At 35.0% G+C, this 15,015-nt stretch overlaps 1 protein-coding gene across 1 annotated transcript in view; it reads left to right on the top strand.

Annotated features, from left to right (window-relative positions):
- COL19A1 (collagen type XIX alpha 1 chain) overlaps positions 1-15,015 on the top strand; it is a 178,564-nt gene that overhangs the window by 152,357 nt on the left and 11,192 nt on the right. Inside the window, exons 33-44 of the mRNA XM_065730891.1 lie at positions 586-639; positions 1,509-1,562; positions 2,340-2,393; positions 3,305-3,358; positions 5,569-5,613; positions 7,321-7,371; positions 7,460-7,504; positions 7,822-7,848; positions 9,108-9,161; positions 12,369-12,413; positions 14,641-14,685; positions 14,792-14,854. Of these exons, the coding sequence (XP_065586963.1) occupies positions 586-639; positions 1,509-1,562; positions 2,340-2,393; positions 3,305-3,358; positions 5,569-5,613; positions 7,321-7,371; positions 7,460-7,504; positions 7,822-7,848; positions 9,108-9,161; positions 12,369-12,413; positions 14,641-14,685; positions 14,792-14,854 (591 nt within the window). The remainder of the gene's footprint in view (positions 1-585; positions 640-1,508; positions 1,563-2,339; positions 2,394-3,304; positions 3,359-5,568; positions 5,614-7,320; positions 7,372-7,459; positions 7,505-7,821; positions 7,849-9,107; positions 9,162-12,368; positions 12,414-14,640; positions 14,686-14,791; positions 14,855-15,015) is intronic.

Genomic DNA, 15,015 nt, shown 5'->3' on the forward strand with positions numbered 1-15,015 from the left:
AGATCAGGCTGCCCAGGGCCTCATCCAATTTAGCCTTGAATTACTGCGGGAATGGGGCATCCACAGCTTCTCTGGGCAGCCTGTTCTGGTACCTCTTCAATAAAAGCTGATATATGAATAATAGTGTTACTATTTCATAAAACTGATTAAGACTGGAAAGTTAAGAATTAGCAATAACAGTAATTGTGTTAACTTGCTATGAATTTGGTTTCCTTTTGCTGCAACTCTATGGTCTCACCAAGGAGCTTTGGAAACAATTTAACTAAAATTCTGCATTCAAACATTATTCTATCAAGACTATATATTCGAACTTGTATCTACTTTATTTTTCTTTTACTTGTTTCTTCCAACTTTTTTTAGGAAGTTTGGCTTTAATTTAACTATTGATACTAAGCTTCTGTCTCTAGCATATAAAATGTTTGGGAAAAAATGAATTAGTGAACCTCAATCAGTCTCCATGAGAATGAATGGAAGAGTAATCTATGGATGGTAACAAAGACAGGAAAGAGTGGTTGCAAAGATCATATCTTCTGACCCTGTCACTAAAATGCTTATTTATCACTTTGCTTTGTGTCTGTTCTTTAGGGTGATCCAGGCACAAGAGGTCCTCCAGGCATCCCTGGCAGAGAGGGGCCAAAGGTAAGTTTTTGAAGAGTGTATTTTACTCTGCTTTGTTGTTAAAAATCAAAAGCCAGATTTTTCTGTCAAAGAAGCCTTAACTTTTTTGGTCTGATCCCTGATCCTGTAGCATCTGAGCAGCTTAAAGTTTCAGACAGTTTTTACAGTTTAGTCCTCTTCCTGTCTTAGTGTGCTCTTTTTTCTCTGGGAAGCGAGGTAGACGGCTTGGGAGTTGAGTCCCAAGCTGGTATAGCTCTTACTGTGTTTTGTTAGTAAAACTTAGCTCAGATTTGATTGTCCAGTAGTGCATTGCCATCTATAGGCTTAAGTGAGTCAGTCATGAAGGAATCTTGCAGTAAAGAAGGAAACTTCTCATATCTCTCTCAAGTGTGTAACAACTGGATCTTCTGTGCCTTTGCAAATTGTTCCCTGTGGGACTAACTCAGCAGTTTCACTGGCACTTGAACTTTCACTGACGTCGATCAAAATTCTGTTTTACTGTAACCCAATAAAATACCACACGGCATGGAAAATACATTTCCTATGGTAGAATTTAATTATTTGAAACTATACATTCTTCATGTGGGCAAGCATTTAAGCTCTTCAGTATTCATAAGACAAGACTGCATCTCCATCAGTATTTTAAGGTTAGTTTACGTGTCAGGTAAAAAAGCATTTCTTTCTTTTTACCTCTGGAGGCACATTTTAAAACTCACAGATAGCACTGAGCTTTTTTTTTTTTCTTTTTCTTGTTTTAATCACTGTTGCTTTAATGACTTTATGCTTGTACTTGTATATATTAAATGTGAGTCATAAAATTTAATGCTCTCCGTAGCATGACATTCATGGTTTTCTAATAGAAAGCATTTGTTGGAATGCTGTTTTCCTAGGGAAGCAAAGGTGAACGTGGATTTCCTGGACTTGCAGGAGAGAAGGGTGATGAGGTAAAATTACTTCATTTATGTAGCCATTACAGTATTATCTGAATCTAGACCAAGACAAAAATACATAGAATATTAATTGTTTCTTTAAAACTGCTGGGATAGTCATGTATCACTACAAATAGCCCTTGAATGTAATTTTTCAACAAGGTTAAACACAGTTATTAAAATAAATAACATTTATTTCATATTTGTGTGAAGGTTTTTGCTTTCTATATTTGACAACCTACATTTAAATGCTAATTTTTATGAGTATGAGATAGAGCAATAAAAAGGTAAATGGAAAATATTTTGACAAAACATTTCATTTTATAAAGTATTTACTTTGATTGTACTTCCTATTTAGCATTCACTTTGAGAAATGTTCTATAAGGCTTTGATGGGAATACTAATTTCAGCAATTACTTAGTAACTGGAAATAAGGAAACGTTTGGAGATTGAATTTAAAATATATGCAGTATTTTCCATTATATACTGTTGGGTGCTTACTTCCTCTTATGGATTCTAGGGGGAAACAAGAGCAATTAGCTTAGATGTACATACATGGCTGTATGTATCTGACTAAGCCTAGTGGATCAGAGGAAGGTGTTGTGCAATTCGCAGACTTGTCTCAAATCCTCATGTACATGTATATTGCTTTTATTCCTAAAAATAATGAGAACTTGCAGATGAAAATGTGTTTCAGAATTGTTATAATAGTGATGGACATGCTAAATATAAGTAGTTTTTTGAGTCTATAATGTGGGAGAGGAAATTGACATATGCACTTTTAATTTTCAGGGCCTTCAAGGTGTTCCTGGACTGCCCGGTGTACCAGGACCCAGTGGACCATCTGTAAGTATGTGGTACCGTTTGCTGTCTTAATTTCTCTCTATGAAGATTGCTATAATTACATATCAAAACTTCATAGTTTCTTGAACCTCCTTCTGGATTTTAGGAGAGTGACAATAAAATCTTACCCACAGTGGCTCTATTAAAATAAATTATGTTGTGAGCTGATGCCTCTGAAAATGTCATTGTCTGGATTTAGAGTTTATGTACCTTAAATGCTTTTGGTGTTTTGGCTTTACTAGAGGCTTCATGGAGTTGAAAAGCATGATGGACAAACCAGCAGTTAATTATTTATACCCTAGTTACTGTAATAATGTTATAAATAAAAATCTTAAAATATTTCTAACTGAGTCTTCTCAAAACATTAATTGCTGAAGCAAAATAATGATAAAATATTAACTAACTTAATATTTAAAGTCACTGAAAAAAATCATGAAAAATATTGCTATTTTTGGAAAAACTTCTCTTGGGATTTTTTATTATTATTTTATTTAATTTTTTACATGCACAATGAGATCGTTTTAGTTGGTGTGGTCATTGCTTAATCCCATGGTTGTTGACAGTACTATTGCTTCCCTAATTACAACACATTTAGGAAGCTTAATGTGGAGTACATAAGTTAACATCTTAGTGATCAAGCATGATTCTTCGCAGTATCAGAGGTAGTAGCTGGGGTCAGAGCATGTAGTCTGTAAAAGGTGAAAATGCAACCACAAACACAAGTTCTACCGTTCACAGAGCTTATCAGTAGGATACAGCTTTTGTATCAGACAGAGAAGAGAAATACTGAAACCTGGAGGAAAATTGTAATTAGCTTTAAATGACCTTCATACAAGTTTTAAAAACTAAGCTGCAGTGCAAATTGCAGTCTGGGGATGTTTCTTAACTAATATAAATTGATATGTATTGTGCAGGGAGCCACAGGAAGACCTGGGCATCCTGGTCCTGCTGGGTCAAAAGGCGAAAAGGTATTCCTTCTTTTTCATTTAGATAAAGATCTCTGTAGCTTGTGTGATTCCTTTACTCTACTACAGGTTGACTTTCATTGTTTTGTTTTTTGGAGTTTTTTTGGTTAATTGGTTTGATTTGTTGTGTTGTTTTTGTTACTTTTTTTTTTAACACAGAATGCAAACATGAGTTTAACATATATTTTCAAAGGAATTTTTATATTTTGTCTTGGATTACAAGTAATTTCTCCAAACAATGCCATACATGTAGGCTTCTATTTTGAACTATAACCCTTATGGTATATGTAAGTTGTGGAGAATGCTTTCTCAGTGTGATAAGTTATCTAAGATTAAGAAACTGAAAAAACCTTTGTGAAATAGTGTATTATGAATTGTTGCTTGCTCTGCTTCTCATTGTTTTTCCAGTATATTAGTCAAACATACAGGCATATTTTAATGTTCTTCAAAAACTGGAATTTATCCAATTTAAATATTCTGCAAAAGTATTAAAGCTTCCTTTATAATTAATTTACATTGTGAAAGCACTGATTTTTATCAATTTTATATGTATTATTTTATCAGCTGTTTCCATTAAAACTAATAAAACGTCAAATTAATTTCTTGGACACCATGGATCAGTGAGATGCAGCAGACAGGTTGATTTATCAAAATATATTTTGAGACTTTTCTACATTTTTTACATGAATACATTTCTTAATTATCACCATTATTATTATTTTTAATCTAAGGCTCATGCTTTTCCAGGCATAAGGCATAGATTGTGATCCTACTAATAATCTATAAAACGTTGAATGCAGTATGAATAAGAAAAGGAAATTCTACATTGGAAAGCTATGAAATATCCTCAGTATAAAAATGAATTGAGAACTGTCTCCTTCCTGGCCGTGATATAAATAATTTACCAAAGTCATTTCCTTTTCAGTAACACATTGCAAAAATAAATAAATAAATAAATAAAAAGCAGGTTTTTGTTATTTCCATGTTTATAATTTCAAAGTACTCAATAAAGTGTCTAGAAATGCAGTGTTTGACCAGCTGCTTAAAGTATGTGCATCTCTATCTTTGGCTGAGACCCAATTGTAGCTGTTTCTTACATAATGCACCATAAAGATCAGGGGAAGGCAGCTTCTTACTATTGCATTTGAAAATCGGAAAGTCAGTTCTCCATAACTAGTTTGCCATTGACTGAAAATGGCAGAAGTCAGATCATTTTAAGAGTGATGAACTTTCTTTCTCCTTATCTGGAGATCACATTTGGAAATTGATCATATAGTATGATTTCTAAAATAGAGTATTTTCTCTCTTAATGAAATACTGTAAATCCTTCAGTTTGTAGTTTGACATGTCAATCACTTTAACGAGATAATTTGGAAATTATTCTAATATGATTGTGATTAAAAATTAATATACTTCTGGTGAGTTAATTATTACTGTTGTATGCTCAGCTTGACTTTTTACTCCTTAATAATTTTAAATTTGCAGGCTAGGTGTCTCAATGAAGTAAGTTATTAAAATCCAATGAAGTGAGTGAATGCTTTGCATAGACCTGTTCCAAATTATACAGAATTATTAACTGAATCTTAGTGATGAAATTTTGAAGAGATCTTGCTTGGAAAGTTTGACATTGTCTGTATTGCTCATAGCATTCACTATTCTGCTGGGGCAAAAACTGAGAAACTTTTTTTCCTAATATAAGCAGTTCAGTGCATGTCAGCAAAACGAACTACAGCTACAGATAAGTGTTTGAAGTAAAAGCCAAGAAGTTATTCATTATAACCCATAGTAAAGATCTTTTCTTTACCCAGCATGTTTCTGAATAAAATGGTTCTTCTTTGTTTACCTGTGAATGAACAAACTGAGGATTGGCTATAACAAAAGTATATTCAAAGCATAAAATGAATGATAACTTCTGTCTATCAATTGCTTAGAAATTTATATTAATAAGTGTTTTTACTTACTCTGTTTCCTGGTAAATATGAAGTATTTCCCTTACCCCATTGCCACTACTATTTTGCCTTGAGGAAGTTAATACACATAAAGCATCAATTAACTTACAGAACAGTAGTTGGAATAAAATAAAGATTATTAATTTCTCTAGTCTTACTGACTGTATCTCTTGTTTACTGTCATAATGGCCATTGCAGTTTGGGTATGGAATACATCTGAAGAACAGTTATATTAAATGAGCTATGTATCTCTCACTGTACTAGGGTAGTGAAGGCTCTCCTGGGAAGCCTGGACCACCTGGACCTCCGGTAAGACATTTTGCTTTTCATTTTCATCATATGTTAGGAATGATACACCTATAAGTAAAATGAGATGTCATATATCAAGAAATAGACTGTCTTTTAAAGACTTACGAATGGTGCAGGAAGATAGCAAAGTTTTATTGCAAAATAGTTTAGTATTCCTTTTTTTTTCTTGTGATTCATCATTAAATCCAGGTCACCAGTGCTGTCTTAGAAATTTCATCAAACGAATTACTCTGAAAACCTTGAACACCGAGGTTAATTTATTTATTTTGGATACATGAGATCAGGTAATCTGAGGAATTCCATGAAATGCATTGAACTGTAGATTAACTGGAGTAGTACCTAACACAAAATTAATTCTGAAGAACTAAAAACTGGATGACCTTACAATCTTTTTTTTTAAATAAAGCCTTAAAAATGTCATTCCTTACCATAATTCAGGGAGTGCTTTGGTTCTAGAATCTAGCTATACTCTTAACAGTCCTTACATAACCCATTCTCAACTGTGGCCTACTTCTAGCTTGCTGCAGAAAAAAAATTCATTCTCTTCTGCCCCAAATTTAACCCTAGAACTGACTCTGTCTTGCTTAGAGGACTGTTCATTTTTCAGTCTTTGCTTAACACTTCTCTAAATTCAATCTGTATCTCATGAAATTCTCTAGGGCAGGTGATTGTTTAGAATTCAGGAATTACTCAGAACATTGATATAAGAATAGTAGAGAAGACAGTACCAGGATAAAAGCTGTAGTTAGTAATGTAACATTAACCAGATAGATCTGTAACTTTCTGTTGCAGCACAGGTTTTTGGTATCTGCCAGCTTTTGTACATAAAAGAAGTTTAAAAGCAAAACTGAAGTAAAGCATACTGTATTTGTTTGCATTATTCATTATGTGTAATGAGAATTATCTCATCTTGAAAGTCTTAAAAGCCTTGAAATATGTAAAGTTTCCAGAGCATCAGCCAAGCTCATTTATGCTGGAAGCATGTTTTGGAACTTTATTTTGAGGCTGAAAGTCTGCCTTTTGCTTTTTGTTTTCACGTTAGTCATTCTTATACACATGATTTTTAAACATTCATACAGGAAGACTGGCTAGCACTCATATTTACTAAGTCCACTATAAATAATAATAAATAATTGGTTTGAATTTGAGAAAGTATATGGATACCTTTTTAGAACAAGAATTTCACTCTTTAATAGTTTGAACACACTCGTAGTTTGCGCTTTTCATTCTCTGAAAATCATTGGGCCAAATGTAAGTTGGTAGTTCAGCTACTGTATCACTCTTCTTAGTTCTTTACAGTCTTATCCATTAAACCAGAGTATTAACTTAGATTTACTGTTCAGGCCTTTTTGTTCTCAGAACACTTGCAGCTCACAGTTAGATATTTTCTACTTTTTAGTTTAACATAGATTTTCAAATGGACATGGAAACAAAATGCACAGTGCTTTCACTGCTTCTGTCTGTTGACCAGTTATTATATAAGAATGTTGAAATGTAACATACACTGGGAATTTTCAGAATCTGGTTTTGTAACTGAAAAGAATAAAGTACCAAGCTTACATAGTTGTGTATCCTATGTTCTTACTGAAGTTACTGGAAACGTGGAAAAATTGATCTAGAAACTGCAGTTTTGCTGATACATGGGATTTAAACAGGTGGTTCCAATTCTACAGTTTGTAGCTGAGACGCTTGCTTTTTGTTTTAAAGGGTGTTCCTTACAATGAAAGAAATGGAATGAGCAGCTTATATAAACTCCAGGTATTTCTGTTACTTCTTTCTAATATACATAGCTTTTCAAACAACACCCGATTTTGGTCCAACTCAACTTTTAAATTTGCTGTTACAGGGAGGAGCGAGTGTCACAAGTTATCCAGGACCACCAGGACCACCAGTAAGTATTTACATAAACTTACTTTCTCATATTTAATCGAAGTAGTAATAGAGGAGTAAAAGAGAGTTAGCTGCATGTTCTTGTTTTGGTTCTTTGAAGCCAGAGATGCTGTGCACTTACTTAAGTCCTCTTTCTTAGTGTCATAAGCAAGTGCTGCAGTTTTAAGATAGAATTAACCAGCTGAGAGGACTGGACTTAATATTGATTGTAAATGCACTGCATTGCCAATTTACATTTATAGTACAGTAATACAGGGAAAAGAAAAAAAAAACTTCTTGTGTAAATTTCTAAATGCTTGTCTCTTATTTTCTTTGCAGGGTCCAAAAGGAGATCCTGGCACAGTGGTAAGCACTTTTTGGTCATAATTGAGATTCCCTAAGTATGATTCCCCCAGAGCTATTGATGAAGATCAGGAAACACTGAGAACTTTCGGAGAGATCCTTTTTTAAGAAAAATCATGTCACTTTCACCAGATAAAGTGAGAACACAGCTATGTCTGCTAGTAATGAAATAAGTAATATCTTCAGGTGAAAAATCTAGTGCTTCTAATGGCTTTCAGGAGTTCATTCAGCCACTAAGAAACTGACTCTTTACCTCTTTAGCTGTTGTCCTGCCTTCAGGTTGTCAGTGCCAAGTAAAGAGATGTTAACTGCTGACCTCCAAGAGTATGTGACATCATTCACAAAAATAGCTGCCGTGTTAACTGCAGCTAACTTAGGCAAGCCAAGGGAGATGGGGCAGTTAATATTTTGGAGAGTTAGCTAAGACTTCATCTACCATGAAGGCACATAATCTCCACTCAGCCAACAGGGCCTACAGTTGCTTTTATTGCCTACAGCTAAATATATCTTTCTGTACCTGCAACCACTTTCTTACTCAGGAAGTACTTTCTCTCATACAGGCTTTGGAAAGAATTTGTCCAAGAATTCATGACATCTGTACAAAAAATTTGCTGTGATTTTTGGTTTAACTGAGATTGCTGGAATACTGGAATTGTTAACAGTAGTTCAGATTTCTGTGATAAATTACCTGTTGATTGTCTTTAAAAAAGGGAAGAAAAGAATAATAGAACCTGCCTGCTTTGGTAGGGGGGTTGAACTAGATGATTTCTAGAGGTCCCTTCCAATCCCTACACATCTGTGATTCTGTGATTCCCTATTAAACTGTTTCTTCACTGCAGAAGTTTTCTGGTTTTCTTTCGAAACCTGAGCACTTGCACAGGGACTTCGCCTGTGTGCCTCTTGTTCCAGAGAATGCTTGAGCAACAAATGGTTCTGTTCTAATACAGTAAATTGGAAGTTGAACAGAATTGCTTGAATGTTAGTTCTGTGCCAAAAGAATATGCTCGCAACCTGTGACTCTGCTGCCAGAAAGTGGTTCAGAGCTGACCTTGGATTGAAAAAACACAGGAGAGGGGTCTTCCAGATTAGTTTTAGTCAAAATTAAAACAGTGTAGTAAAATCTGTTCACCTAACAAGTGTTAGCCATATTGGCAATATCAAGTTAAATATTCTGCTTTTGCTTGCTCTTTAACATTTCTCATTGAAAGTTCAGAATTTCTAATCTATGCAATCCATTTTAATTTAAAAAATAAAACCATCAGGGTGACCCAGGACCAATGGGATTACCAGGTCTAGAAGGGCTCCCAGGGGAAAAGGTAAGACTACTAAAGGAAAAGTTTTGGCTTCTTAATATGTCTGTCTGCAGTTAAATGGTCTCTGAAACCTGATTTGATTTTTCTTATGAAAATCAATGTTTCTGTGTGAAAAATAATTGTATTTATCCATATATCCATATTGCCTTTTTTTTTTTATCTTACTCTTAGTGTCAGCTTGTTTTAAGACTTAGGACTTAGCCATAGATCTGAATTGAAATTTGTATCTGAATTAGTCTAGACCAAGTATGTGCAAAATTTCCATGAAAAAAGGCCTACTTCAGCTGAGCATAAAGTTAGAGGAAGTTGTAGAAATAGAGAAAGAGATTGATTCCCTGTTTTCTACAGTGTTAGATGAGAAGGCAAAGACAAAACTGATTTCTCAAGACTATTGCTCATTATTCTAAAAAGGCTCCTTGTTTCTATTTCACTTTTCCTATTGCATTGCCTGTATGAAGCTATCATAGCACATCCTCAACTGTGTCATAATCTCCAGAGCCTTCCTTTTGTTCAAGTCTGCATTCTGCCTTTAGGAAATGACCTTTTCCTTGAGCTGGTGATGTTTCAGCCTTTCACATATCAGTTATGGAGGCCGATACAAACTTAGAGTAAAGGTTATTATGAAATGCTTAAAACATAAGGTTTTCATATTTATTTCCATGTGGATAAGCATAAATATTCTGTCAGAGAAATAAAGGAGACCTGAAAATATGTTTTTTGTTAGTGGAAACACTTCTCTTTTAGGAATTGCATGTTATTCATTCATTTCATGTAAAGAATAGTTCACTGTGACATTTTTCATCAAAAAGCTATGTAAATCAAAAGTTTCTCCTTACTAGTACTGTGTGTTACTACTACTTCTGCAGAGAATATAGGATAACAAACCAAGGTAGGTGTCTACACTAGGTGTTTAAACTAGATAACTCTTGCTCTGGAAGACTACAGTTTACAAGCAATTAAGGACAGTCTAATTTTAGCATGAACAAACACAGGGAGGTATGACAGACCTAACAGAGACAAAATGGGGACAAGAATTAAATAAAGGGAAAATGCAACAGGACAGATTGTATAAACAAGCTAAGTGAGTGCTTGGCCATCTCCCAAAGCCAAAATACCCTTTCTTTAACTAAATTTAGTCTGAATTCCATACTTCTGGTATAAAGAAATTAACAGAATCTGAGAGTCTGCCTGCCATTCCCAACAGTACGGTGCATGCTGGTTTTTAATTTAGAGCTACAAGATACATCAGTGCAGCAGAATGCCTATTCCTTAGACATTGCTGGTTGTAGTTTTGTGATAATGTCATGAACTGACTGAAAACATTTGTGTCCTCAAGATAAAATTAGCCTTCCCTCAGCTGTGCTGACACAGTGGTTTTGCAGTTGTGCTGTGCATCACATTGCTAAATGTGGTCAGGGTCAGGGGTAAAAAGTACAAAGGAAGTGTTGAGAATTTCTAGCTTCACTCTCACATAATGCCAGCATATAATGAACCCCACTGTGTATATAAATTCTGGGTACAGAATCACTGTGCAGCGTGGAGGCACTACTGAAGCTAATAAGCTCTGCTAAGTACCCCAAGTACTCGATTGCTCTTTAAGGTGCTTATAGATTTCTCACTGAGAGGGAAACTCATTTTAAGTGACTTTTCTTTGTCTCTTGTGAAAGAGGGGTTGAACTGTGAGCAAGCTTCTCCTTCCGAACCCAACGTCTTGTATGTTTTGGTTTGGTTTGGTTTGCTCTGATCTGCTTTATTACATGGGCAGTGTGTCAGAGTGAATGTACCCTGCAAGGCCATGCACTTTTCATTAACTAACCCCTTTGGGCTGGTAAGAAAATTGGAGTCCACTCCTAATTTGTAGAGGTTACTCCCAGCTGCCAGTGCAGGGAAACTGGCTGCCAGCCTCTAGCTCCTCAGCCAGGTTCAATTTATTTAGTTCAGAGTTAGGTGCTATGCTGGCAGCATCAGATCTTTAGCACTGCAGCTGTTCTGTCACAAACATGATATGCAGCAAGATTTTTAATATGTTCCTTGCTGTTGTCTTGAGGTCTGAAAACCCTAAATGTAAAAGCAGAACAGAATTTGTATTCACCTGTCTGGAGCTGTCCTTCACTGCATTTCTTAGGCTTGTGCCACATCATTTGTTTAAAAAATTCTGAAAAGTTATTGTTACCTAGAATTGATATTTTTCCCTATAATGCAGCTCTGATGTGAGGCTCTCAAAACTGTTTATAGACATTAACCTGTCATCTCTCTGTGCTCTTTATAATGTAGTTAAGTGTTTGCAATTACAAGCATTATTGTTTTATTACCTGAACAAAATGATGAGAATGACACAAAACATCTCAAGCTCTTCCACACAAAAGAATGTGAATGTAGCTATGCTGGCTGAGCTTTTGCAAAACAGCTCTGGGTAACGTAAAGTCATCTCAAAAAATATTCTGCTGTTTCTATGGCTTCAGCTATGTCAGGGCTTTCCTGACATGATTATAGAAACCCGGATCTTACATTTTAAACCAACATTACATTTGTGGAGTGCATTTTACAAATTGATGCATGTCAGCAATGGGGTGGGGTAAATCTTGATGTGGAGTCAGCTGGTTAGCTCCGTCCATCTGCTTTGAGTTATAGTCTTCTCAGGAGAGAAAGATGAATTTGCACCCAGACCTCATCATCTCCAGCACAAAATCAATTATCTTAGCTTAAATTATAAATGAAGGTATCTCTGTGATAAAGGAAGAAACTTTGAGTTTAAAAGACAATGGCAGAAGCAAATCAAGGATGCTGGGTTGCAGCAAGTGGCTGAGTGCATGGCAGAAAGGCAAACGTTTCTTTAAAAGGTGTATCTTAAATATGGGGATCTTGATAGACTAGTGAATTATGATGTGTTAATTTTGGTCGTTGTCCAGACCACGGCTGATAATTATTTAGAAAGCCTCAGATAAATCATCCCTTTTCAAGGAAAGTCTCAAACAGAATATAAAGGATAAGGTGTAAGTTATGAGAGAACCTAAACAAAGGGTTTGTGTTACTTGTTCAAGTCTGTAAAATGAGTCAGTGATAGAGCTAAATATTAGTGTTTAGCAGAGCCTAGCTCTTGTCCTCAATTTCAGCTCACTGTGTAATTTTTCCTAAGTTTTCAATCAGGATCCATGAACAAACTCCTCTTTTGAGTGTTACCATTTAAATAGTAATTTATCTTTTCTTCAGGGTGACCGTGGACCAGCTGGCACACCAGGAGTAGCAGGGATACCAGTACGTATGTTCATTAACAAAATCTCATTTTATTATAAGAGCCTGAAAAAAAGCCAAGAAGGGTGCTGAGCTGTAATCTTACTTGTTGTTTGTGGGAGCCAGCTCTTAACAAGTGCTTTATAGGCAGATAAGAAAATGACGTATTTCTCCTAAAAGAATTAGAATTTTAAGACTTCTGAGGGTTTGTATTATTATTAAAATGATAGGAGGAAATGGAGTGAATACATGATAATGGTTGAATTTAAAGTTGCGGATTCTCATTCAACAAAGATTCTTCTCGTTGCCTCAGCTTTATAGAGATAAATTATAAAGTCATTTTCCGTGTTCCTGGGCATACATAAATTTCTAGGCATCTTTCTATCACAAAGAAAAAATATGAACATTAGTTAATGCAATCCATGACAATCTGCATATCAAATCAATCAAACATTTGCTTTAAGGGACATACTTCATTAGTTGTTTACATGTTGTATTCAAGAAGTTTCTGAAAGTCATTCTGAAGCTTTGTTATTGATGAAAGTAAGTGTAACTGATGATAAATTGAAATTATAATTGTTCATTTGTGTTCCTAAAGAAAATAAAGACAAATTTTCTTTAGATTGCATTCAGTTTGATAAATGTGTATATATTCATATTTCTGGAGGCAGTATGCAGCTATTTATATTCAAATATATTTATTATTAAATTTGGACAGCTACCAATCCATTCAAGAGCTGTCTTTAAATTATAAATGTGTTTCATGAAATAAAGAGAATTCTGTGTCTATGCTCTCCCATTTCTATTAGTGCCTGATTTAGTATATTTAGTGTACTTAGTGTGATTTCTAAGAGAGAGCATTAGCTCAAGTAGCTTAATTTAGTTAAGTTCTGTGAAAACAAGGTAAAAATGCACATTTAAAGGAAGAAAATAAGTGTTTCTCTGCATTTTATAGCCCATGTAAGAGTTTCAAAGTTTGTTGCTCTGTAATGTATTATATATACACTGTGAATCAATAATGCAATAGCTAGTTAGGCTGATGATAATTGTTCATTCCCTGTGTATTTCCCACTGGATATGTATCAAGTCTTACTGTTGTTTCTTTCTATTCTAGCTGGATGTGAAATAGCTATTGACTTTCTTTCATCACTGATGAAGTTGCATTCTATTGCTTACATATAATTCTACTAAGATCCAATGAAAGAAATTATTTGCTTTAGCATTTTATGCTAAGCAGTTCTATTAAGCAAGTTAATAGATTTATGAGAGGCGATATTTTTTAGCAGTCTTCCCTTAGTCTGACATAATACTGGAAGAGAATTTGTGCTCCTTGGCTAACATTATTCCCTAGACTTTAGTGAATCCTTGTCTCCATTTGGGAATATAAATATCTTGTTTAGCTTTGGCTTTTCACTGAGTAGGATTATCAGAGAAGCCTGGCCTGATATTCCACAAGAATTGTCACAAATGCTTATTTCCACAGCAAATCACACTGGTCTTGAATTTGTCATTGATGTTGATGTGTTAGATCCTTCACTTATACATGTGGTTTGGTCAAAGGATATTTCCAGGAAATAGGTGTTGAGATTTGTGTCTGAGGTTGAATAGGCCAATCTGATTTAATCGCTGACCTGTGTTTTGAGCAGAAGTTTTGACTAGATGGCCTCCACAGGTTTCTTCCAATATGAGTTATCCTCTCTTACTAGAAATAAGTCTGTTATTTCTTCTTCAAATCACATATAGTGGGAAAAGCAAGGAGCTGTCCACCACTGACATGCATGTCAAGACCTGAATGGTGTCCCAGCCTAATCTATGTGATTACTGATGTACTTGGGGCAGCACTACTGATGCTGTGAGATATAAAGGACTGCAGAAGCAGGGTGAACGGTAGCTAATGATGACTTCAGATGACACATATAAAACTGAATGGATGTTGCTCCAGAACACGTCACAGAGACTAAATTCTCAAATACAGTCAGCAACTGTGTAAGAGTAATTTGTATAATTACCTCATTTCTGTGTAATGCCTTTTTTTTTTTTAAGTCAGTGCAGCTAAAGAGCAGGATAGCAAGTTTGTTAAAAGCAAGGAGGCAGTATTTGAAGAACTAAAGACACTCAAAATCACCATTTAAATATTGAAATGAGAAAAGACTCAAATATATATCAAATACATATCGTCTTAATTTTGACCTAAAATAAACTGATGTTTTATTTCATAGTAACTTGAATTTGTAATACTCTCTTCTTGCAGGGGAAGCCAGGATCACCAGGGTCCCCAGGGTTGCCAGGAGAACCTGTAAGAAAAGATTTGAGTTCTGGACTACTGTGATAACACACAAATATTTTGAGCATTGAATGCAAGGTTTTGCATGTAGATTAATTTGTGTTTTCTTTTTTCTTAGGGTGAAAGAGGACCTATAGGAGATACAGGCTTCCCTGGGCCAGAGGGACCTCAGGGAAAACCAGTAAGCAATTTTATCTATGTTCATTAAGAAAACATGCATCTTAGTATATGAAAAGTTTCAAAAGAAGTTAGATTACATCCTGCTTTGCATTGGGCTTGATAACTTCTGAAGAGCATTCTAGAGTTACAGCGCTCAGTATTACCATCTAGTCAAGAATTATT

This window comes from Cyrtonyx montezumae, unplaced genomic scaffold, assembly GCF_038088225.1.
Source record: "Cyrtonyx montezumae isolate F1298 unplaced genomic scaffold, pur_monq_1.0 scaffold_13, whole genome shotgun sequence".
NCBI classification, from domain to species: Eukaryota; Metazoa; Chordata; class Aves; order Galliformes; family Odontophoridae; genus Cyrtonyx; species Cyrtonyx montezumae.